At 44.0% G+C, this 26,864-nt stretch overlaps 1 protein-coding gene across 1 annotated transcript in view; it reads right to left on the reverse strand.

Moving 5' to 3' along the window:
- Positions 1–19,536: 19,536 nt before the first annotated feature.
- The window catches only part of CDH6 (cadherin 6), a 168,228-nt gene continuing 160,900 nt past the window's right edge, over positions 19,537–26,864 (reverse strand). Inside the window, exon 12 of the mRNA XM_081873029.1 lies at positions 19,537–25,846. Coding sequence (XP_081729155.1) covers positions 25,356–25,846 — 491 coding nt within the window. The 3' untranslated portion in view covers positions 19,537–25,355. The remainder of the gene's footprint in view (positions 25,847–26,864) is intronic.

Consider the following 26,864-nt stretch of genomic DNA (forward strand, 5'->3'; position numbering starts at 1 on the left):
ACTAACTACATCCGTCTCCCTTAACTAACTACATTCTTTCTGTGGTGCCCCTGTGGGGCTCAGATGTCCAGTTATGTTACCCCTTGCCTGCAGAGCTGGCAGCCCCTTCTCTTTTTTTGAGCACCCGCCCTTGTTGACTGTTTCCTCAGTCTCATCTCCTGTCCTTGGGAGTCCTCTGGGCAGCCACTGCTGTTGCCCCTGGTCTCTGAGCTGCCCACCCCCCCCCTGCCCCAAAGAGAGGTCCTCCTCGCACAGCCCCACAGCGGATTGGGGCTGGTCCATTAGCAAGGGCTGGCAAACTGGTTGGCTGGGCTCCCTCACCTGCTTGCTTGCTTACTCTGAGGCCACCTCAGAGTGTGTGTTTGCTCTACCATTGTTGGAGTGGAAGAATAATAATGTGTTGACCTTGTCCCTTCGTCACCCCAACAGTCATCCATTCAAAAGGTCTTGCGAAGTGTCCCTCGGGCAGCAATAGCAGACAGGATGCACTCTGTAGGCAAGGGAAGCTTTTTAAGGTTTAATGTTTTATTATGTTTTTATATATGTTGGAAGCCGCCCAGAGTGGCTGGGGCAACCCAGTCAGATGGACGGGGTACAAATAAATTATTATTATTATTATGTTGTTGTTGTTGTTGTTGTTGTTGTTGTTGTTTAGTCGTTTAGTCGTGTCTGACTCTTTGTGACCCCATGGACCAGAGAACGCCAGGCACTTCTGTCTTCCACTGCCTCCTGCAGTTTGGTCAAACTCATGCTTGTAGCTTCGAGAACACTGTCCAACCGTCTCGTCCTCTGTCATCCCCTTCTCCTTGTGCCCTCCATCTTTCCCAACATCAGGGTCTTTTCCAGGGAGTCTTCTCTTCTCATGAGGTGGCCAGAGTATTGGAGCCTCAGCTTCACGATCTGTCCTTCCAGTGAGCACTCAGGGCTGATTTCCTTCAGAATGGATACGTTTGATCTTCTTGCAGTCCATGGGACTCTCAAGAGTCTCCTCCAGCACCATAATTCAAAAGCAGCAATTCTTCGGCGATCAGCCTTCTTTATGGTCCAGCTCTCACTTCCATACATCACACTCCAGATCCCATCAGCCCCAAACAGCGTGGCCAATGGCTACAAATGAGAGGTGCTGTAGTCAAACAATATCTGGAGGGCACCTGGTTGGGGAAGTCTGCCTTGGAGACGTAAGAGTTTGGGATTTTTATTATCTCCTGCATTGCCGCTTCCCCTCCCTCCTTCAAGATTTGATTACTATCTGTTTTTAAAGTGTACGTGGATTGTAAGCTATAGCCAGAGGACTCTGGTGGTTCTAAGATGGTGATGGTGATGGTGATGGTGATGGTGATGGTGATGATGATGATGATGATTTTTAAAAACCCCTAATATGTGGGGTTTTATAATATATTATAATATATATAATATATAGTCTATGGTGGCTTTGGAATCACAGAGGACAGTTCTATTGGGGATATTTTGGGTGGAATGTTTGTATCCTGCTTGTTTTTTTGTGGTTTTTTGTTTTGTTTTGTTTTGTTTTTGTTAAAATATGGTTTTGTGAAAGTTCATTGTTTCCAGAAAAACAGGGTGAGGGAAAAGTCAACAGTGTTACTGGAACTATCAAAGTGAGGCCACTCACAGACTCATTTGTCGATAGATGTGGCATATAAAACTAGTTTCTCATTAGTAATGAAAAAGAAAATACTTTTTTTTTTTGGTCTGCTGTAAATGCCGTTATAGCCCATTTGCTCCATATAATTATGGCTTGTTGTAAAACACACTGGGATTGAATATTAGGTAAAACAGGGAAAAATAAGTGATAAGCTAAATAAAACCAATTTTTTTTTTTTTTTTTGCTGGTCATTAGTAAAAGATGATGAAACTTAACAGCTTGTTATATTGGGAGTCAATGTGTAAAGCTAATATATTCAATTATTGTAAAATCATTTTTGACCTTTAAAGCAAACACATCTTGCCTCATATACAAAATTCAGACCAATTATGGTTTGACATGTTTTATAACGAGGGCACATCTGTCGCCCACACTTTAATGCATGGAGTAGGGAGATACTATTACTGATTCTGACCACTGGTCCTCTTCGCTAAGGATGATGGGAGTTGTAGTCCCAAAACAGATGGAGACCGAAGTTTGGGAAACCCTGATCTAAGTTCATGGTAATGAACCACTGCAGTAATTAGATCTGCCTCCTCCATGCATTAACTGAAGAATATATTATCAGTATATGCTACCCCTTAAAGAAAAAATTCCATCGCTTGGTTGTAATATTCCTACCTATTTGTTTTTGTGTGTTTGTTTGTTTGACACAAAACACAGATATACCTGAAGGTGGAGGGGAGGAGGGCAGAGAAAGGTCCAAACAGGCATTTACAAGCATTCTTCACCTCCTGGGTAACCTTGTCTTTTGTGATTGCTTTGTGTATTTTATTTAATGATGCTGACCTTTGTAGCAAATACGCTGGCTTGTGGTAAGGCTAGGATCTTTGGTCTTTGGGGATGTGCTGCTTAGCAAGTTGAGCAGAATTTTTTCCTCGGGTTCAGATCTGGAGAGAGAAGCCTTTGATGGCCAAACTGCCCTTTATCTCATTTACCCAACTGCCCTTTATCGCTTGATTGACAAGGTGTGTTACGGGGAGTCCAAAGGCTTCCCGCCATTCAGTGGTAGGTTAGAAAACAATGTAGAAACTTTGTTTAAAAGTCTCGTTTCTCGGACTTGCGATTGCGTTTCGATTGTTTTCTCTTTGTGGGATGTAAACCCGGGATGGGATCCTGCATTCATCCAGATGTCGATGAACCAGAACTCCCATCATCCCTGAGCACTCACGGTGCTGGCTGGAGCTGATCGGAGCTGAACTCCAACAATACCTGGTGGGGCTCAGTTTCTGCCTTCCTGTTCTAAAAGCTTCAAACAAGATGCCACTCGTGATAACAAACCGTGAGGAAGTGGACTAACTAAGAAGGCCCCAGGATGAACGCTTCTGAAAATGTGTGAAGGCCTTTCCCCTGAGCTAAACGTGATTTTTTGTTGTTTGATGATATAAGAAGCTGCCTTATACAAAATCAGACCCACTGGTTGGAAGAAGCTCTCCAAGGTTTCAGGCGGGCCTTACCTGGAAATGCTGGGCATTGAATTTAGAAACTGCTGCTCTCTACATTAAAGTGTGCCCCATCCCCACAAAGGGCAACCTAATTCTGTTTATCCAGCGTCATTCCCTTCTGACAGGGAGTATCTTAAATATAGAGGGAGGGAGAGTGTGAAAGGCACAGAGCATTTCTTCTCTAAACAGGGCCAACCTTTTTAACACATCTTATTGAAAACAGAATACCATCTTTTTCTGGCTCACATGTGCCTGCTCTGGCAGTTTTCTAGAAGGATCAAATTCTAGTCTGGTCAGTAAAACTCTGACGGGATTAGCAACCCGAAAATAGACTCTATAAACAGCTTTCCTATATATGTATAAGTCTCTGGAGCTACTGGTTTCAACTTGGCACACAAAACGCACGAAACTCAAGAGAGATTCCTGCCCAGAAGACAAAGAGCTTGTTTTCCAATGGTAGTAAAAGGAGAAAAGTTGGGCCCCCAAATAATGGCATCCGAGGTTGAAGTTTAGTTGCTACTTGACCAAACATTATCAACCTGAGTGCTGGTTCTTGTTGGTAATGTATAAAAAGGTAAAGGGACCCCTGACCATTAGGTCCAGTCGTGGCCGACTCTGGGGTTGCGGCGCTCATCTCGCTTTATTGGCCGAGGGAGCCAGCGTACAGCTTCCGGGTCATGTGGCCAGTATGACTAAGCCTCTTCTGGCGAACCAGAGCAGTGCACGGAAATGCTGTTTACCTTCCCGCCAGAGCGGTACCTATTTATGTACTTGCACTTGACGTGCTTTCAAACTGCTAGGTTGGCAGAAGCAGGGACCAAGCAACGGAAACTCACCCCATCGCGGGGATTTGAACCGCCGACCTTCTGATTGGGAAGTCCTAGGCTCTGTGGTTTAACCCACAGCGCCACCCACTTATACAGGGAGGTATAAAGCAACACCAGGAGGGTGTGGCTTCCCTTATATGATATAGCCAGATATAATGGGGTGGGGGAGTTTGTGACCGCACCCCTGCTGTCCCCTCACAAGTGTTGAAATTGCCAGCCAAGTTTCCATCTGTATGTGGAATGGTGGGAGACAGCTGGTCTGCCTCAGGCAGCAAAATGTTTTGGACTGGCACTGGCCATCTCATCTATTAAATCTGGGTGAAGCCACTGGGCGAGAGAGAGACCTTATGCAAAGACCCTGGTTGTCAGGGGACATATTTTGAATTAAATAAAGGCTTCAAAGACCAGTGACTTTATTGGTTCTGCCAACAGGATTATGAGTTGAAAAACAGGCCATATGCTCTTGAACCCTTTATCTCCTCAGCATAAGCAGCAGCTGGGGCTTAGGCAGAATTCTTTCCTCAGGAACCTCCATTGCTTGACCCCATATGTCTAGGCCACAGCTCATACATGGGTGTAGTAGTATTTATGAAAACAACTTCTAGGGACTACCTGATCTCAAATGAATCCACCACAGGAAAGATGCATGCTGGTTGCTAGGAGGAAAGGAAGATCAAATTAAGGAGATTGTAAGGATTAGAAAATAAGATAGAAGCAGGGAAAATGCACTAACAGGGAGGGGAAAACAGTAGCTCTTTAAGACCCCAGGGATTCCTATTGCCAGGTGTCCAAACAACTCATCAGTCACAGCTCTGACTTCACTTATTGGCTACATCCATAGCAGCATCCAGACTGGTTCATTTCTCGTAAATCACTTTGAAAGATACCTGCACATTTTGCTTAATAACTTTCTTTCTAGGAGGGCTGGAGACTTAGCTTTTTTGAAAATGAAAGCTCAGAATCTGATCAGGGCTGTCATTGAAGTCCTTTATGGGCATCACAACACCAGTAGGCACTGGGTTGGTGATCGCTGAAGGATGGAGAGGTTTTGGGGGCCATGAGTTATGCTGACAGAAGGTGAGGAAATGCTGAAGGCTGGGTTCAGCTCACAGTTGCTTATCCCAATGCTAGCACTACTAGCTTGGAAGCACACTAGATGCCTTCCCCCTGAAATGTCTCAGGTGAAACAAGACTTATGGATAAGTCAGCCACTGGAGAGCTGTCAGAACATCTGAATTTTATAGGTCTATTCATTCCATCTTTCCCATGAGCATCCAACTAATGAGCCTGCATTTGTTGATATTTGATTTAATTGTGCCTCTGCTGCCTCTGAATCTGTTCCAGTCCTCTAATTATTCTTAGCTTTATGCTTCTGTTTAGCCTAAACCTTTCCTTCCTTCGCTTCAAAGCCTTTGCTCCTTGTTGCTTCCTGCTCTGAGATTTTGAATAATTTCCCTTCCTTCCTTTATAATGTTACCTTGAAGATGTTTCCGAGCTATGATCATATCCCTCGTGACTCTTCCCTTTTTCATATTACAAAACTTTTTAGCTCTCTGACTTTTCCCTCTTGTGATACATTATTTCTATCCATGCATAATATTCCCATGACCATGTACCGTAGGACCCGGATGGCAGCTTTGACATATTAGCTTATTTCACGATAGTTGTTGTATTTCTCCCAGCCACCCCCTTCTCTACTCCCTCTGGTGGATTGTAGGGGATTTGTATACTTGGTCAGAATTGGAGAGTAGTTTCATGTTACCCATTTTTAACATTGGTTAGGGAACAGACTCTGTTGGACAGGGAATAGTTGTACACGATAAGAGACCAGTTGGTCCAAATCCCTTACACCTCCTGGTCAGCCTTGGAATGTCCCCCAATTGAAACCCTGGAAAGTCATTGTCAGCCAGTCAACCTAGACAATACTGAGCTGGTTAGACCAATGGCCTGACATAGGAAACACGCAGGAAGCTGGTAGGCTTGTGACCTGCTGCTTATTGTTACAAGGGATGCTTCCATGTAGAGGTGTTAGGATGCTGTCAGCGGCTCCCAGCTGGTTGCCCAGGAAAGTATAAAGACAAGGGAAAGTTTCTTACCGCCTTTTTTATTTCAGTCTTTACAGACACAGGCTATAGAACCCAACCTCTTGGATAATGCAGTTGTCCCAAGTGAATCTCCACCCCCCCATCTCTCCCACTTCCTCATTCATCGTCATCATCATCATCATCTCCTCCACGGGTGCTGCTACATGCCCTCTGTCTTTGAGTTCTTTGCTCTCCTACTTTTAAGGCTCGCCAGGCTCTGGGAAATGGAATGTTTTCTAATGATAATGTGTCAGCCTAGTGTTGCTCTGGCTCACCCATGATTTCCCAACTTTTCCACTCATCTGCCTCTGAGCTGCAACCTCCCTCAAACCCCTGTTGTAAATCTATGCTGTCTTCCCCTTCCTCCTCTCTGGAAGGGTCAGGATGGGGAGGTGGTCTCCACCATTCCACCTCTGCCCAGTCCCTGACAACAGGTAGATCTCGTCTTATGCAGACTTCACATGCGATTGAAGATGGAGAGAGAAAAGGTTGACCATCCTATTAGCCATTGGGAGAGTGTTTGGGTGTGATTGGAGAGTCGGTTGGATGTTGTGAGAGAGTGGAGGAGGTTGCTGAGAGTTTTGGAGGTGGTCGGAGAAGGATCAGAGTAGGCCAGAGAGAAACACAGAGGAGATTGGAGAGTCATTGGAGTGATTTGCTGGGTTTTTCTACGGTTCTGGATCCACACAGTTTTGTTTACCGGTGCAGTAGCCAGGAATATAACCCCAGAGACTGATCTAGGGGAATGTGACTAGTTCGGTCACACTGGGCATGGAGCCTCAGGATGTTGCAAATATGTGAGAGAGGGAGAGAGGGAAAAATAGTGGAAGTGAACAGCTGGCTTCGCAAATGGTGTAAACAGGAACGGTTTGGATTCTTAGATCACGGACTGCAGTTTCTTGAAGATGGACTTCTGGCAAGCGATCGGCTGCACCTCACAACGGTTGGGAGGATTTTTTTTGCCAAAAATCTCAGAAACCTCATCAGGAGGGCTTTAAACTGACTAATGTGGGGGAGGGAGACAGTGCTCCTGAAGGTAGGAGTCTATCAATTGATGAAGATGATCATCCAAATGTCATAGACCAAATGGAACAAACAGTACACAGACCTAGTCATAGGAGGAAAAAATCCTTAAATAAGAGACACGGGGGAATGATTAATGGACTTCAATGTCTGTACACTAATGCGCAAAGCATGGGAAATAAACAAGATGAGCTTGAGCTCTTGGTACAGCAAACTAAATATGACATAATAGGCATCACTGAAACCTGGTGGGATAAGTCCCACGATTGGAATGTAATAATGGAGGGATACAATCTATTTCAGAGAAACAGACCAGACAAGAAAGGAGGAGGAGTGGCGTTATATGTCAGGGATGTGTATACCTGTGAAGAGATCCAAGATTTAGAACCTCAAAGCCAAAGTGAGAGCATTTGGGTCAAAATTAAGGGAGAGAAGAATAACAGTGACCTCATTGTGGGAGTTTACTATAGATCCCCAAGCCAAACGGAAGACATAGATGATGCCTTCCTGGAACAGATGGCCAAGCATGCAAAAGGAAGGGAGATAGTAGTAATGGGGGACTTCAATTACCCGGATATTTGTTGGATGTCAAACTCAGCCAAGAGCATAAGGTCAAACAGATTCCTCACTGGCCTTGCAGACAACTTCATTGTCCAGAAAGTGGGAGAAGCAACAAGAGGAACAGCCATTTTAGATCTGGTCCTAACCAATGTTGATGACCTGGTTAGTGGGGTAGAAGTGGAAGGATCATTAGGCGCGAGTGATCATGCTCTTCTGAAGTTTACTATACAGCGGAAAGGAGCAGCCAAGCATACTAGGACTCAATTTCTTGACTTTAAGAAAGCCGACTTCATAAAACCTAGGGAAGTGCTGGGTGAGATCCCATGGACAGTAATACTAAAAGGAAAGGGAGTTCATGATGGCTGGGAGTTTGTTAAGAGGGAGATAGTAAAAGCACAACTTCAGGCAATACCAATGAGACGGAAACATGGAAGGTGCCTAAAGAAGCCAGGGTGGCTATCTAAAGAACTTTTAACTGAGTTAAGATTAAAAAAGGATGTGTACAAAAAATGGAAAAGGGGGGGAAACCACCAAAGAGGAATTCAAACAAATAGCCAGCATGTGTAGACACAAAGTCAGAAAAGCAAAAGCACAGAATGAACTCAGGCTTGCTAGAGAGGTTAAAAGCAACAAAAAAGGCTTTTATGGGTATGTTCGTAGCAAAAGGAAGAACAAAGAAACAGTGGGGTCACTCAGAGGAGAAGCTGGTGAAATGCAAACAGGGGACACAGAAAGGGCTGAACTCCTCAATGCCTTCTTTGCCTCAGTCTTCTCCGATAAATAAAACAATGCCTGACCTGAAGAATTTGGAGCAAATGATTCAGCAGAGGAAACACAGCCCAGAATAATTAAGGAGATAGGACAAGAATACTTGGCTAGTCTAGATGTATTCAAGTCTCCAGGGCCAGATGAACTGCATCCAAGAGTATTAAAAGAACTGGCAGATGTGATCTCAGAACCACTGGCAGTCATCTTTGAGAATTCCTGGAGAACAGGCGAAGTCCCGGCAGACTGGAGGAGGGCAAATGTTGTCCCTATTTTCAAAAAGGGGGAAAGAGAGGACCCAAATAATTACCGCCCAGTCAGTCTGACATCAATACCAGGGAAGATTCTGGAGCAGATCATTAAGCAAACAGTCGGTGAGCACCTAGAAAGGAATGCTGTGATCACCAATAGTCAGCATGGATTTCTGAAAAATAAGTCATGTCAGACTAACCTGATCTCATTTTTTGACAGAATTACAAGCCTGGTAGATGAAGGGAACGCAGTGGATGTAGCCTACCTTGATTTCAGCAAGGCATTTGACAAGGTGCCCCATGATATTCTTGTAAAGAAGCTGGTAAAATGGCGTCTTGACTATGCTACCACTCAGTGGATTTGTAACTGGCTGACTGACCGAACCCAAAGGGTGCTCATCAATGGTTCCTCTTCATCCTGGAGAAGAGTGACTAGTGGGGTGCCACAGGGTTCTGTCTTGGGCCCGGTCTTATTCAACATCTTTATCAACGACTTGGATGATGGACTCAAGGGCATCCTGATCAAATTTGCAGATGACACCAAACTGGGAGGGGTGGCTAACACCCCAGAGGACAGGATCACACTTCAAAATGACCTTGACAGATTAGAGAACTGGGCCAAAACAAACAAGATGAATTTTAACAGGGAGAAATGTAAAGTATTGCACTTGGGCAAAAAAAATGAGAGGCACAAATACAAGATGGGTGACACCTGGCTTGAGAGCAGTACATGTGAAAAGGATCTAGGAGTCTTGGTTGACCACAAACTTGACATGAGCCAACAGTGTGACGCGGCAGCTAAAAAAGCCAATGCAATTCTGGGCTGCATCAATAGGAGTATAGCATCTAGATCAAGGGAAGTAATAGTGCCACTGTATTCTGCTCTGGTCAGACCTCACCTGGAGTACTGTGTCCAGTTCTGGGCACCACAGTTCAAGAAGGACACTGACAAACTGGAACGTGTCCAGAGGAGGGCAACCAAAATGGTCAAAGGCCTGGAAACGATGCCTTATGAGGAACGGCTAAGGGAGCTGGGCATGTTTAGCCTGGAGAAGAGGAGGTTAAGGGGTCATATGATAGCCATATTCAAATATATAAAAGGATGTCACATAGAGGAGGGAGAAAGGTTGTTTTCTGCTGCTCCAGAGAAGCGGACACGGAGCAATTGCTCCAAACTACAAGAAAGAAGATTCCACCTAAACATTAGGAAGAACTTCCTGACAGTAAGAGCTGTTCGACAGTGGAATTTGCTGCCAAGGAGTGTGGTGGAGTCTCCTTCTTTGGAGGTCTTTAAGCAGAGGCTTGACAACCATATGTCAGGAGTGCTCTGATGGTGTTTCCTGCTTGGCAGGGGGTTGGACTCGATGGCCCTTGTGGTCTCTTCCAACTCTATGATTCTATGATTCTATGATTTTATGATGTGTAGAATGGAAGGCAAGAGGCAGTCAGGGCACTAAATTTTGACATTGCAGAGGGTACCGCTCAAATTTGAGACCTGAAGGTCCATCACTGGTAACCCCTGGTTACCAGGAGAGCTACCTGTACTACAATTTGATTCTTACTAAATATGGATCCATTCTGTGAAACAAGAAACAAGCACAAAGGGCAGTAGTCTAAGGCAGTATTGCATGTTTCTCTTAGCAAACATGAGTATAAGGCCACGTTTGCAGATGGAAGCAAAACAAATGTAGAGACAAGAAAGGAGGAGAGTTGGCAAAAAGGGCTTTTAAGTTCCTCCATTGCTCTTTTCTTCTTTGTTCCACCTCCCCTCTCATCCAGGCTTGCTTCTTGGTTCAGAGACCAGCTGAGGGGAGGAAAAGCAATTAAAATTTGGTCCAATTGCACTGGCTACCCATTAGTTTCTGGGCCCAATTCAAAGTGCTGATTTTGACCTATCAAGCTTTAAACGGCTCAGGACCGCAATACCTCAAGGACCGCCTCTTTCCATATGAACCAACCTGGACCCTGAGATCATCTTCTGAAGCCCTTCTTCATGTGCTTCCTTGAGAGGTCCGGAGGGTGGCAACATGAAAACGGGCCTTCTCTGCAGTGGCTCCCCATCTGTGGAATGCTCTCCCCGGGGCAGTTTGCCTGGTGCCTTCATTATACACCTTTAGGTGCCAGGCCAAATCGTTCCTTTCTAACCAGGCCTTTGGTTGATCTGATTGACATCCTAAACCCTTTTAAAACGTAGCTCTTTTGGGTGTGTGTTATTGGGTTGTTGTTTTTAATTCTGATTATATATACTGTGGTTTTTATGTTGATCTTATACTTCCGGGTATAGGGTTAGGGTTATATATAAATATATAAATATAAATTCAAATATATAAATATAAGTTCAATCAATCAATCAATTTTCTGGGGAGAGCAATTTGCAAGGAACAATTGCTGGGTGAGGGTCAGATTAAGCACCCTCTTCCACTGGCAGATTCTCCATTGGAAGCATAATTCAAAACATGTGCATCTGTGTTGGGATAAAAATCTGGGATTGGGGATTTTGTGTTTTGCCCGTAATGCACGGTGGTGCCCTGAAACATATCAGGATTCCTCGTTCATCTCATCCGGAGTTACCCAATCTCTGGACCTTAGTCCAATTAGAAAACTCTCCCTTTCCTAGCCAGTGGCCCATTCCTTCTCGACTTCTGATGCTCGGTGTGTATTGTTTTCAATGTCACGTTCAATGCCCTGGCAACCCTGCGCAACGATAAAAGAAAATGACAGGCCCGTTAAGACGCAGCCACTTTTCTTGATCAGCGTCTGTGATTGTAACCGAGCACTGTACTTAGTTATATTGATTTGCCTCTGAGAGCTCTTTATGCCATATAAATCTCATCAGAAATCTTTAAAGATTGGGCTCTGCAAGGCCATTGTTTCTTCCCTTTCCGTGGAAAAGGAAACAAGAATTCTTTTCTCAATGTTTTCGGGCAGAATGGGCATCTCAACCACTTCCTCTGAATGTGTGCACATTTTAATGTTTGGAATGCTACCAAAGAAATACCCACTTACTCACCCTGGACAAAACACACACACAAAATCCACCGGCTTTATTATCATTAACCTTCTATGTGTAGAGAGCTGTGTGTATGCATTTATGCTGCGATACAAAAGAGCTCCTGTCCTTTTATACAGATAAAATTTGAAAGGTACAAATAGGAAGCATTCTTGACAGCCTTTCACTCGGGAGAAGGGGAAAAATACATGTATTGTGTCTTGAACATTCAGCATAGGGCATGTTTTGTATTTCAGAAATTTATTAATGCAGCTTAGGATGAAGTTTCACTTTCTTTGGTTGCCTTTTAAGATAATAAATAAATCCAAGCCAGCCACATTCGAGTGAGGTATCGCACGTTGTCACCGGTGTTTTTTGTTCAAAATAATGCTTCTTGCCCCCTCCCCCAACAGCTGCTTTTCTTTCACAAAGTAGCTGGAGAAATAACTGGGAAGAGGGGTGGGGGTGGTGAAAGGTATTGATTCCCTCACATGAAATTTGCAGCCGCCATCTTTGAGTGTCTGGGTAGCAGGGAGAACACCATCCATTAATATTAGGGAAAGAGGGAACGAGAAGAGGCTGCGTTCTCTGGAAGATCAGCAGTGTATTGATGGCTCAAGAAATGTATGCCATCCTGCTTAAGGTTGTGGACTTATTTTTCTGGCTCAGATCCAGTTTCTTTTAATGGCTGCATAGCAGGCTAGTGGAGCTTGCTCTGTCACTGCCTCTGAGTGCCAGGAAGTGGCTCCCCTGTTGAATTTCGTACGCCTCGCAGTTGTTCAAGGCCAGGAGCTTTGCCATCTCAAAGCAGTTCTTATGGGAAATGGAATACATTTCACAGCTATTATTATAGCCTGCGACCATGTTTCTGTGGACACCTCTGCATTTATCACACCTTCTTCACCATTTGGGAGTTCCAGATAGAGACTTTTAAAATTATTTTTTCAACGAAGTGAATATTTAGGGGAAATATTTCCACAGTTTCACAGAGAATATTAATATGTTGTTCACCTCTTGCTGATCTCCGCAAGCCTGAAAGAACAAGTATAAGTGTGGCAATAGGAAGAGTAACAGAAAGGACAAGCTGGACCCATGACAAAACATTGCACAGTGGAGTTTTCCCATTAAGATAGGGTTACCAGATGTCCCTGGTTCCTGGGGACAGTCCCCGGATTTGCAAATCTGTCCGCGGACAAATTCCGTCCCCGGAATGTCCCCAGAGTTACAAATCTGTCCCTGGGAAACGTGGCAGTGGCAGCCTCAGCAGCCCACAGCCAGCCTGGTAGCGCAGTTGGCTCTGGCTGGCTTCAGGAGCTTCTTGCTGCCTTGGCACCCACCATTGTTCCTCGCCAGAAGTCCCCATATGATGTGTCTTGTGCGCAACACTGAGGGTGGTGAGGCTTGAAGAGAGAAGGTCACGAGCAGAGATAGATTTTGATACAAAAGTAGAGAGATAGAGAACAGTGCTGTGAGTATCTTACAGCTCAGGTGTTGCATACCTATTATATTGCATAACCTCCTGGGCAACGGCTGCCTGCCTGCGACTCCTGAAGGCTTGGGAGTCATGGGCAGGTGGCACGCCATTGCCCAGGAGGGGTGCAAGCATAGCTGTCAGACGTCCCTTATTTGGCGGGAAAGTCCCCTATCCCAGCGCCATGTCCCGCTGCTGTTCCTTATTGATGATGTCCCTTAAATTTCCTGGGTTACAAAGGAAGCAGCTCCTCTCCCTTCCTCCCTACCGGCCAGGGCGGAGGGAGGCTCCAACTGTGTTGCTTGGCTGTGTTGCTCACCCAATAAGGAGTCTAAGAATGACTGGGGGGTGGAGCTTGCATGCCTTGTGCCAATCAAATCGGCCGCGTTGCCTGGGGACTCGCCTTTGCTCAGTGCTTCCCAGCGGAGAGGTGACGGTGGTTTTCCTTGCTGCATCCCCTTTGCCGGGTTGCTGCGCTGTGGGAACCACCGCTTGAGGCTTTGTTTGGCTGCTAGCTGGGCTTTCTGCCTTTGGCTTGGAGGGGCTCAGAAGCTGAACATACCTGTGCTCTGAAAATCCCTTATTTTGGCTGCTGATCCCTTATTTTTGAGGCTGCTGGTCCCTTATTTTCAAATCTGTAAGTTGACAGCTATGGGTGCAAGGCATGTGGTTTCTCTGCCGGGCAAGGTGCAAAGCCCTTCTTTCGCACCCTGTGAAACATAAATGCACAGAGTTTTTAAAAAACTGGGCAACTGTGACTCCCAAGCCCCCTCTCATCTCCTGCCCTTTCCCCCTTTGTTTTGACTGTTCGGGGGAGGCTTGGGACTTGTGGGCAGCCGTTGCCCAGTTTTTTAAAAACTCTGCACATTTATGTTTCACAGGGTGCAAAAGAAAGGCTTTGTACCTTAATGCAATATGCATGTGTGCTTGGGCCCAGGGTCTTTTGCCTTACCATCCCCACTACTGACTCCCTGTTGCTACTTGGCTTAAAAAAAAAAAAAAAAAAAAAAGTGTTCCTGGATTCATTGAAAAAAATCTGGTAACCATACATTAAGAATGCCAGCCAGTCCTTTCTGTTACTCTTCCTATCGTCAGAAGAAGAAGAAGAAGAGTTTGGATTTGATATCCCGCCTTTCACTCCCTTTAAGGAGTCTCAAAGCGGCTAACATTCTCCTTTCCCTTCCTCCCCCACAACAAACACTCTGTGAGGTGAGTGGGGCTGAGAGACTTCAGAGAAGTGTGACTAGCCCAAGGTCACCCAGCAGCTGCATGTGGAGGAGCAGGGAAGCGAACCCGGTTCCCCAGATTACGAGACTACTGCTCTTAACCACTACACCACACTGGCTCTCACACTTTCTGACCTCCACCATTCTGTGCTCACTGAGCATGTTCAGCTCCTGTCCACTCACCCACAATTGTTTCCCCGAAATTGTTTTTGTACTTCTGCAAACATTGAATTTCCCTGAGTCTAATAATCCCTCCTTCTTATATAGGGATAAGGGATGCGGGTAGTGCTGTGGGTTAAACCACAGAGACTAGGACTTGCCGATCAGAAGGTCGGCGGTTTGAATCCCTGTGACGGGGTGAGCTCCCATTGATCGGTCCCTGCTCCTGCCAACCTAGCAGTTTGAAAGCACGTCAAAGTGCAAGTAGATAAATAGGTACCGCTCCGGTGGGAAGGTAAATAGCGTTTCCGAGCGTTGCTCTAGTTCGCCAGAAGCGGCTTAGTCATGCTGGCCACATGACCTGGAAGCTGTACTCTGGCTCCCTCGTACAATAAAGCGAGATGAGCGCCACAACCCCAGAGTCAGCCACGTCTGGACCTAATGGTCAGGGGTCCCTTTACCTTTACTTTTACCTTATATAGGGGTGGTGTTTTGGCTAGGTAAAGATCAGCAGTCAGAGGTTTAGTTCGTTGTTAAATATTGTTCAAATGTTTTGCACATCTGTTGCACTTTGGCTATTATGCCTATGTACTGCAATGTGTGATGGACATTTTAAAAAGCGTGAGATTAAAGCCTGGAGAGGCAATTCAAGGTTTCTAAATAGGGCTGTCAGCTTCTTCCGTCTATCGGTTGTGCAACAGATAGTCCGCTTGCGCACTCTTCACACTGTGGCATCTTCTTGTCAGGGGAAGACCGATGAGAGCAGGAGTCTATCAACATCTGGAGGGCTGTGGTCCTAGCAATTTGTAGCTGCTAATAACTTCAGAAAGGAAGCCAAATGTTGATTCCAGCAGCGAAAACAAGGAATAAGTGGGAGCCAGTCAAGCCTTCGGAACAAAACAAAACCTTGAATTGCGTCCTGAGAGACACAACTGTGGTACTTGCTGACCCTGTACGAGAGAGCAATCTTGTTGAGTGATTTAAGGAAAAACAGATGCTTAGAAGAAAGCAATCGGAAAAGAATAATAATTCATTGGTTGATTAGGAAGCATACATATGGAAACAGCCAGCAAAGCCCTGACCTCTAAGTGGTTTTAGCTTGGGATGCAAGCAAAATTATGTTTGAGATATTGCTTGTACATGGAGTGAATAAATAAACTGTCTCAATCTCAGAGTTTTATAAAGACTCAAGAGTACCTTCTACTTGACAAGTATGGCTTCTCGTACTATTAACCCAACAGGTCTTTCAGGTTCTTCTGAAAAATAGCTAAATGCCTATTGTCACATTAGTTTAAGCTCTGGGCTAGCTCAGATGGTAGAGCATTTGAGACTCTTAATCTCAGGGTTGTGGGTTCAAGACCCACTTTCCTGTATTGCAGGGGGTTGGACTAGATGATCTTAGTGGTCCCTATGATTCTATGAGGGTTTGTGAGTTATAATAATAATAATAATAATAATAAATTTATTATTTGTACCCCGCCCATCTGGCTGGGTTTCCCCAGCCACTCTGGGCGGCTTCCACAAAGACCAAAAATACACTAATATATCATACATTAAAAACTTCCCTGAACAGGGCTGCCTTAAGAAGAAGAAGAGTTTGGATTTGATATCCCACCTTTCACTCCCTTTAAGGAGTCTCAAAGCGGCTAACATTCTCCTTTCCCTTCCTCCCCCACAACAAACACTCTGTGAGGTGAGTGGGGCTGAGAGACTTCAGAGAAGTGTGACTGGCCCAAGGTCACCCAGCAGCTGTATGTGGAGGAGCGGAGACGCAAACCCGGTTCCCCAGATTACGAGACTACCGCTCTTAACCACTCTACACCACACTGGCTCTCTAAGATGTCTTCTGAATGTCAGGTAGTTGTTTATCTCTTTGACATCTTTGATGGGAGGGCGTTCCACAGGGCGGGCGCCACTACCGAGAAGGCCCTCTGCCTGGTTCCCTGTAGCTTTGCTCCTCGCAATGAGGGAACCGCCAGAAGGCCCTCGGCGCTGGACCTCAGCATCCGGGCAGAATGATGGGGGTGGAGACGTTTCTTTAGGTATACTGAGCCGAGGCTGTTTAGGGCTTTAAAGGTCAACACCAACACTTTGAATTGTGCTCGGAAACGTAGAAGAGGACTTGTTTATTGCTTGACCTATGCCACAAGGTCTGGTATCAAGGTCCAGTATGAGAAGGATCTGAATATGTGCAGCCTGTACTTATCTGCTCAGATGTAAATTCAGTTGCGTTCAGTAGGACTTAACCTTAGGTAAATGTGCACAGGTATCAGCCTGTCTTTTCTTGCATTTGGGTTTTTGTATTGGTCTCACTTGGTCCTTTATCCTTGGTTAACGTTAATTGTTTATATCCAAACCCCTCTGTTGAAATAAGTTCTTTTTAAAAAGCAGGTTAGAAAAAAAAACCAGTTTATTTAGTAGTATCATATAAATAACTTGTTACAAAAATTGATTTTCAAAAAAGGTAAATTCACTTCTTGTTGTGTATGTGTGAGAAATTACTGCTCAAACAAATGAAGCAGGGGAAACATTACATTGAACGAGAAATATAACAGGCAAGTAGGTTTGGGAAAGGGAAATCCACATCATGGGGAAAAGGTGAAATAAAGAGAATCACACCAGAAGCATAAGGGAATCTTGGGGCACAATCCTCTCTGCGTCGGAAGCAAGTCTCACCATCTCCAGAGGAGCTTACTCAGGGGTAAGTGTGCACAGGATTGCAGCGCTCATTATTCCAACTTGCTGTCTGATCGCTTTTGATTTAATCAACGGAAAGGAACCTGTGTTGACTTACGATCCAAAGCGGTGGCCAAGGCTAGACTGATAAAATGTTTGCAATTCTGCTTTGAGAGGTGAGCATCCTCCATTTTTATCTTATTTTGCTGCAGTGCCCATGTGCTGCAGCCATTGAGGCTGGATGGGTCTTAAAACAGCTTCAGTGGCTGGAGGATGACCAGCATATGGGTTGAAATGAAGCTGATCAGCCCATTCTCCATTGAATTGAAAGATCTAGAGGTGCGTGTCAGGGGTCCGATCTGTCTAGAAAACATCCCCTTCCTCTTCTCTGCAGATGCACAGCAACGGTGGCAGGAAATGCATTCTGCACATGCTCAGAGGCACTGCAATCTATTGTCAAAGATTGAGGTCAATAGATCCCAGTGATAATCCTTTGTCCACACCATGAGGGCAGCAAGGATGTCTCCCTGGCTGGGATACAGCTAAAACCAATTGTTCCCCTGTGCTAACTAGCCAGGTTTCCCATCTGGGCTTTATTTCCTCCCCATCCCCCTTAAAAAAAGGGAAAGAAGTGCAAACAAAAATGGTCACATAGAAGGAACAGCATCTACCCTATTTTATCCTTGGGCCTATTGGTTTCAATTAAAAGAAATCCGTATGGAAAAGGCCATTTATTTTGAAGGGTTTTAAATGCGCAGATCACAATAGGCATTTACCCAATTGTTGTAGCCCCCACAGATTGTGGTTGAGATGCACGTTGCAGCTATTATAAGGCCATGAAAGCAGAAAAAAGCAAATCCCATCGTAATTCAAATCACAGAATATACAGTGTTTTGAAGAAGTTTTTTCTCTCAAAGTTTTGTTGGAATCAAAATAGCTTCATGTTTGCTGTGTGGTTTCCCTCCCCCTTTAATTGTTTGTACCTGAATGCCTAATAATCCTATACATTTTTAATAAACACTAAACTAAAAGATTTTAGAAAACTAAAAGCTTATAATAGAAAGTGTATTCGGATGTATTTACATAAATAGTGCAGTCTTGTAGGAAAGACCAAGTGCCCAGGGAGGCAAAAGGGTTCTCTTGCTATATACGACACTGCCCCACCCCCATTTTTTGGCCTCCAATATATCAGGGAAGTTAGAAGACATATTTCTGAAACCTCTCTGAAGTGCACAAGATTTAAAACCTCACCAAATTCCAATTCCATGTGAAATCCCGTGGCACTTCTGTTTTCCTGGCCAACGCTAGGATTACCAAATGGCCAGGGGGAGAAACTGATCTGGAACTGTGAAACAGCAGCTTGACCTTGAGAAATTGGTAGGTGAAGATTATCATGGCATACAGATGAACATTGTCACCTAATGTCTGTGCAAATCAGGCTAGTCTTAAAGACACAAGAGCAAGAGTCAATAAAAAAGTTGGCAACCTGACTTGCTGCATCAATGCTCAGCCTGCCTTCCATGAGATCTTTTCTTACAATTTATTTTCTATTATCTTTCCCATATATGCCCTCAAACGTCTGCCTTCACCTCCCCGACAAAAAGTGTTTGTGTGTGTGTGTGTTTGTTAAACATCAATGGATAATTATGACCTCTTTTGCTTTAAGAAGAGTTTTGGCTATACAGTTGTTGGATGAGACCTTCAGCATACTTTTGCAAAGAGTTGGTGTGTCAAAGATTGTCTCAGCGGTGCCTAAATTAATCTGCCAGCACAGGGAATGTAAGAAATCAATGACATAAAAATAACAACTTGCTTCATTCACTGCTAATAATTACGCCAGCTACTGCATTTTCCTTTTTAGAAAGCCTTCAAGCTGCTAACAGCATCACGTATGATTTCAGTCACTGCTTTCTCCTTTCCCCCTTAATTCATTTACACACAAATCTCATAATAGCTACTTGGCTATTTCCATAATGCTTATCATTAGCAACTCTTTTTAATCAATATGTGTTTTTCTCCCCTCTGCGTCTTGAGATCTCGGCAGTCGCTGAGCAAGTGATGGGTAATCACATTTTAAAAATTCAAAATAAGGGACTCTTTGGAGAACCATTATTTATCTCTTAACGGGTGGTGACATGACCCGGAAATAAATATTATGATCTAGAATGAGGGTCAACCCCACAAAATAAGCAGTAGAGTTTTTAGAGCAAGACATTTTAGCATGCATACGATGGCTCATTTATGTATCCATGTTCAAGACAGCTGATCTCTTCTCAAAAAGTACGCAAACACCCCAGTCCTAACCTCAGCAGAAGTAGAAGAGGAGTTTAGATTTGATATCCCGCTTTATCACTACCCTAAGGAATCTCAAAGCGGCTAATCTCCTTTTCCCATCCTCCCCCACAACAAACACTCTGTGAGGTGAGTGAGGCTGAGAGACTTCAGAGAAGTGTGACTAGCCCAAGGTCACACAGCAACTGCATGTGGAGGAGCAGGGAATCAAACCTGGTTCACCAGATTATGAGTCCACTGCTCTTAACCATTACACCACACTGGCTCCACTCCACTGACTCCAAGTAAAGATGCTTAAGATCACAGTCTAAAATGTCTGTCATTCCAGATATGGCTCCTGGGTCATATCATCCCATGAGCAGAGTGAACCAACCCAATTCATTCTGTGTTGGCCAGACAAGACATTAAGATGAGCAGGCTGAATTGCTGGAGGTACTGGTTATATAGCCACTCTTTATTTCCTCTCCATGGGCTACCATGCAACCCCTATCAATGTCTACTCAGAAGTCCTATTGCGTTCATGGAGTCTTGCTGTCCAGATAGGCATGTATAGAATTGCCTCCTTAGTCTGCAGTCCTAACCCCCTTTACTTGGGCATCAACTCCCAGTTTCTGCCAATCACTGTTTCTTCAGCTACTTCATCAAATATAGCTTGAGAATATACTGTTGCAATTTCTGTTCTTATCACTCCATCCTGGCACTCAAGACATAAAATCTTTGCTCACAGAATTTTGCTTTCCGTTGCACTTTGGGGGGAAATATAAAGCTTTAGTCATATATCAATGAAGTGTGAACTGATGCCAAATTAATGCTATTTATTAAAATAAATAAAGATAAAAATCCATGCTTGTAAATTGCACGGATAGGAGAAAACCTTAGGTGATTAATGCATAATATGTCAGCCTTCGGAGAACGCCGTAATTCATTTTAAAAATTCAGTTCAGCATCTTAATTTTGATGCCAGTATGTTAAATAGTTTATAGAATATCTATGCACAAGCTGTGGGTGACTTACTGTCATTTTATTGACAAGGCGAAACACTTTGTCAATAAAATGCAAAGTTCTGGCGTGAATTGCCTGCTACTTAGTGTCACTGATTCCCGGGATGAGGGTAGCACGCTACTTAAGCCATCAAAGTGCCACAGCATTAGTGTTGCTAATCCTGGCTAAATCAACTTAAGCCATCAAAGAGAATTTGCTACATCAGGAGAAAAGTACAATCAACACTTGTTCACACAATCCACTCAACCTTTCAAGCCTCGGTGGTCCATTTGACACGGTGCCGTTTTTAAGGCAAAACCAGTTCCTATGGCCTGTTCAATACTCAAGATGGTGCTGCGGCCAACCACCACATCCAGCCGCTCTCAATTCCAAAAGAGCTTTCAAATGTTCCCGTTGGTGTTCTCACTCCAGAAACTATCAGCAATCATTCCTGTCTCCTGCCCTGCTTGCTTTTGGGGAACATCACATATGGCAGTGGTGGGAAATGTAGCTGGACTACAACTCCCATCAGGGCTGACCATTGGGAGTCCCATGTCATCTAGAGAGTTGCAGGTTTCACACTTCCTGACATAGGGTAATGTTTGCCAGGTCTGGCGCCATTGGCCTTTCATCATTTCCTGTAAAAGGAAGCAGGAAGAGCTCCCAGCAAGATGGTTAGCAGATAGCGGTCGGAGTTCAGTCTCCCAGAAAACACTTGGTTTGTGCCTTCTGTTTCACCCATTTAATTGTTTATAATTTCTGTCAGCTCCTTTCACAAGCCTTGAGTTTTGCCTGACCCAGACCTCTGCTTGCTAGTTTCTCATTGTACTGCTAGTCCTGCTGTCCAGATTTTACATCTTGAGGGTCATCTAATCCAACCCCCTAAAAGGCGAGAATCTCAACCAAAGCATCCATGACAGATGGCCACCCAACCTCTGCTTAAAAACCTCCAATGAAGGAGAGAAAATTAATTGCTGAATTCTCCCAAGTTGAGATAAATGGAGCTTTTATTTGAGAAGGCATTGGGAATTTGGATGGGCTTTCTGAATTGCAAAACGCAAAGCCCTTCTATCATTTTCAGCACTGATCTGCTCTTCCGCATAGAATAGGCCAAACCTTTGGACTGGTCTTCAAAGCAACCTCGCTTAATTCTACTCCTAATATTTGCTGTTTCATTTCAATCCCTAACGGAGCACTTTGCATTTTAAAACTACTTCGTTGAGAGCTTTCATAAAGCATCGCGAAATGTCTCGTTTGGCCAACTTATTCACAGCTGTGTATTTTATGCACACAAACTTTTAAGATATTGCAAAGTAAAATAAATCTGTAATGGCATCTAGCAGATTTCTTCTGCATCTTGTATGCTGTACAGTGTAAGGAGGCAGCTTCAGACCTGATTGTGGACCGAACCTGCTAATCTATGATTCTTGTACTTGCATCTTAAAGTCAGAAGATTGACAATAGCTTTCAAGAGACCTGGATGTGGTTTAAGAGAGGTTTCACTTCTAGTGTATAAGCATTTCTTTTGTTGTATTGTTGTCTTTGCTGAAACTGGCTTAATGGGTTTTTTGAAACAATTCTCTCTCCCCCCCCCCAATAAAAATTGCCAAGTGGCATGAATGTGAAATGTACATGAACCCTCTTTCTAAACACTCTCAAATCCCCGTAGGAGAAACATACTATTGTCCATCTCCAGGCAAAGACACAAACAGAAAATTAGGTGCATTGGTGGGAAATAAAAAGAAACAAGTCTAAAACAAATTCAAATGGTTAGCTATGAGTGTGACAAGATAAGTCTAGCAAAGCTGTTTGGTAACCAACAGAAAATGTTTCATACACTTTCCATCTGGGATTTTCGTCACAGTAAAGATTTGCATCTATGGTAGTTCTTGCACCATATTTTTTTAAGATGCTAGTACAGTGGTACCTCGGTTTACGAACTTAATCCTTTCTGGAAGTCTGTTCTTAAACCAAACCCCTTCTTAAACTGAGGTGCGCTTTCCCTAATGAGGTCTCCCGCCACCGGTGCCCTTCCACCATTTGGATTCCGTTCTTAGACTGAGGTAAAGTTCACAAATCGGGATACTACTTCCAGTTTTGCGGAGTTCATAAACCGAATAGTTCATAAACAGGGCTGTTCTTAAACCGAGGTACCACTGTACACAAATGTAACCTCAGAACCGTACCTCTGTCCTTTGGCAAATAAATATTGGGTTGCGGGGGATTGGTAGCATTGTAAGCACAATATTTTAGGATTACCATCCTCCAGATGTAGCTGTAATTGGAGAAATCTAACCATACCTATCCTGGGTCCATGGCTTAAATTCTTAGGTACATGTAGAGTGCAATCCTATATACACTTATCCGGGACTGGGGTAAGACTGACTTGAACTCAGTTACTTCTGAGTAGACATGCAGAGGGCTATACTGTTAAGCTGACTTTCTGTGATAATGGTTTAGTACCTTCGGTGCAGCATAACAAGACGGACCTGTTCTTACATCTGTTCTTACTTACAACTTGCAAAGTTCCTGGCGGCAGTTCTACTGATAGATAAGGCCTTTTCTGGATGTCTTTTTACAAACCACATACGGGTGAGAGCTGTGCTATTCCCTATCTTTCTCTTTCCACACTCCACCTGCCTCCCAATCTGGCAGGTACTACTGTGGCTACGACTGATACTTTAGCCAGGATCTACACAGCTGCAAGGAAGCCAGATGAAAAAATTAGTGGCAACCCTTTACCCAAAGAATTTTGAATCTCCTCCTGCCTATATACATCGGCTGTACTCTAAGCACTCTAACGTTAACTATCTAAACAAAAAGCGCAAGTCATAAAATCATGTGAAACTACGTAATTATTGTCGTTAATTAATAAAGAGCGCGTCTACTATAATGCAAAAAAAGGACAAATTATTAAAATTGTTGTTTAAAATGCTGCCATTAGCTAAAGCAAAGAGCTCTTGAGGTCAGCTCGGGTGCTATTAGCTTTGTTGGTCATGTCGTCCACACCAAGTGAATGACCAAACCATTCTTCCAGAGTTCTACAAAGGATGTTTGAGTATTTGACATCAGCTGAAGCTCTCCTATTTATCTCAGAAATAACTTTCTGCTTAATGAGCTTCAACCAACTATAGTGTCAGCTCCCGATCCTTGCTCTCTCTTGCTTTTCTGATTGGCTTTTAAAGCTGACGTGGTTATCTTGGGTCCCACCTCAGATGACAAAAGTGAAGAGAGAGATCTCCATCCTTCAAAATGTTTGGCACTGTCCTGGACACCACCTCCATGAAAACCCACCTTTGATGCTCCTCACAATCAATGTGCATGCCCACCAAGGCTGCTGTCTGGCTTAACAGTGGTAGCTGAGTCATGCATTCAGTCCTCCCCTTCCATGCGCCAACACTGGTCCATGCTGAAACCAGGCATGACCAGGCTCTCGCTGATTTTGGCAAGGTGGAGATTGTACCAGAAGTGACCTTTCTGCTTGATGGCTTGCCCCTGTCATCACTGCTGCTACCTCTTTCTCCTCCACCACCACCTCTTGTTGGGAAACAAAGGATTGTATTCTAGTAAGTCATACTCAGAGTAGTCCCACTGAAATCTGTGGGTTGTACGCAATGGAGTAGATCCACTGGAATCAATGAATCTAAGATTAGCTTCAACAGGCTTAACTCTGAGTACAGGGTATAACCCCATTACCTTAAGTTCCAACTTAAGCCTGTTGATTTCTATGGGTCTACTCTTGAGTATGACTTGGCTGGATGTAATACAACATCCTTGGCTGCCACATCCTTCCCAAGCACTCAGGAGCAGAATCCTTTGCTTCAATAGGAGGAGCGAATAGCAGTGGCCAGGCAAGTAAGGAAGCAGGGAGAGGGGTAATACAATTAGCTTTCAATCTGCTGGTATGCTTAGGAATGGAACAATATAAAATGGAACTCACCGAATGTACACAGGGAGCTCTCTTTATGTGTTATGTGTTGGATGCAGATTAACACGTCTGAATCCAACTCCATGTGTATTTTCAAACTTATGCCTCTTCCTTCCTTGATACATGTCAGAAGTAATCAATGTGGTGTCCTCCAGATTTTGCTGGACTACAGCTCTCATTATCCTTGGTTATGTTGTCTGGAGTTGATGTGAGTTGGAGTCTAAAATCTAGAAGCCACCACTTTTGGCTATCCCTGATATGTATTACTGAACACACGCTATTTGGTTGGTCGGTTTCCAGGAACACAATATTTCAAATATTGTGTCATTTCTGGTGCACTGTTATGGTCACACACAACGAACCTAGTAAGTCCCAGCCCCCCCCCTTCCCCATCTCTTGATTGTCCACCACCACTTTGAACCAAGTGACCAGTTCAAAACTGACACTGGTGCTTGAATGGCCACTAGATCCTTTTAAATATTCCTTGCCGGCAGATTGTGGCTTTTAAAAGAGCTACACCCCCCCTCCTTTTGCTGTAATGTTTAAGCTAAGCCACAATGCTTCCTTACTATGGGGTGTTTCAAGACATAATCTGCGGAAAACATGTCTGAGCTGCGTAATTAAAATACAGTGAGATTATTTGGTGAAATATAACAGTAAGATAATCCAATTTAGAAAATAAAGTAGAACAAGTTAAAACCATTATTCCATTTCCATTGTCCCTCCATCTCCTTGCCATTGTGCCTCTTTGACTGTTTTGGTATACAGGGTGCACAGAAAATAAGGGAGTTTTCTTCCCCACCCCCCTCCACCCACCATATTATTTGCCTCTTGGATGCTCAAATTATATTTGCGGGGGTCGGAGGGGATGACATTGGATCCACAAAGACTGCAGTCACGGAAACTATTCGAACTGGTAGAGGACCCTTTCAAATAACTGTGGATAAATAGAAAGACGTAGCAATGCCACACATTTCAATGCTGTTTCTTGAAAATGGAAAAAAAGGCAACATATTAAGAGTCTTTGTCGCTGTCCGCTCCACCGTACATGTCGGCCAACTTTTTAAACCGCGGACCCCAGTCACTGAGGTAATCGTAGTCCTGGTCTCCATCCGTGGTCACCGACTCCAAGGAGCTGAGGGAATCTGCCACAGAGCCGTTGCCTTCATATGCGTAGGTTGCTAATGAGTCATAAGGGGGCGCTGTTGGATCCGAATCATTCTCCTTTAACCTTTGGCTAATGAAATCTCTGACGTCGGTGTTATCCCGCGCCACTGGAGTCCGGCGCGGCACGAAAAGCGCTTCTGGCACAATGTCTCGTCGCAGTTTATTGTCTTCTATGGCTTCAGGGTTCCGCAGCGTGCCAATATCAAACGCTTGGGTGTCTTCCTCTCCGCCACCTTCGTCATTGTAACTGACAATGTTGTCTCGGATGTCCTCTTTGGAAATGATCAAAGGCTCTTTCTTCCGTTGCCGTCTCAAGGCTGCAAACAGCACCACTGTAACTGGAAAGAAAAACAAGAAGCAGCGTCGGTGAATGCTGAGGAGGAGGAGTTCATTTGCCGCCCAATTAAGAACAAAAATAGAATGGGCAATATATGTGTTGCTCGAACGTTGTCTTTTATAAGAAACTCTATCAAACTGCCCACTCCAAATCCACAGTCTCTCACACTGCAGCCAATCCTACTCTGAGCACTAGGGGTTGCAGGGAGGGTAAATATAAGGAGGATTTCAAGCTCGAAGGAAGATGAAGAGCAGTTATTTTTTGTCAGTGGTAGATGTTGCTTTGGGGTTTTGGTTTTTGTTTTACTTTGCGCAGTGTGGAAATGATCCTTATGAAATCACAAGTGCAATTTCAAGGCACATGGAAAGGAAAGGAAAGAAAAAAGTTGTCTCTTAAAATGACTAATGCCGAATGTCAGAAATGCTTTGGAATTTATTTAAGGGAACGCCCTGAGACCTCTGGGTATATGGTGGTATATTATTATTATTATTCACACACAGAGAGCCAGAGAGTGCACCTTTCCAGGTGAAATGCCATATTAGCCGTATTATAGGTGAAAAAAAGTAAAAATTGGGTCCCCCCCTTTCCTTGATAAAACAATAAGGAACACGTGTTGCAGTTCCTAATTTTAATTCACCTCTTTATACAGCGTACAAGGATATAGATAGATAAATAAATATGACTAGTAAATAAAGTTATTTAAAAAGGGCATCAAGTTATTTTTATTAAATAAAAATACAGTGGTACCTCGGTTTACGAACTTAATCCATTCCAGAAGTCTGTTCTTAAACTGAAACCATTCTTAAACCGAGGCGCACTTCCCTAATGAGGTCTCCCGCCGCCGGTGCCCTTCCACCATTCAGATTCCATTCTTAGACTGAGGTAAAGTTCTCAAACTGGGACACTACTTCCGGTTTTGCAGAGTTTGTAAACCGAATTGTTCGTAAACAGAGCTGTTCTTAAACTGAGGTACCACTGTACTGCCCTTTCTAAATGTTCCAAAATCACACAGAAAGAAA

This window comes from Podarcis erhardii (genome assembly GCF_964252035.2).
Source record: "Podarcis erhardii genome assembly, chromosome: 8".
Classification (NCBI taxonomy): domain Eukaryota; kingdom Metazoa; phylum Chordata; class Lepidosauria; order Squamata; family Lacertidae; genus Podarcis; species Podarcis erhardii.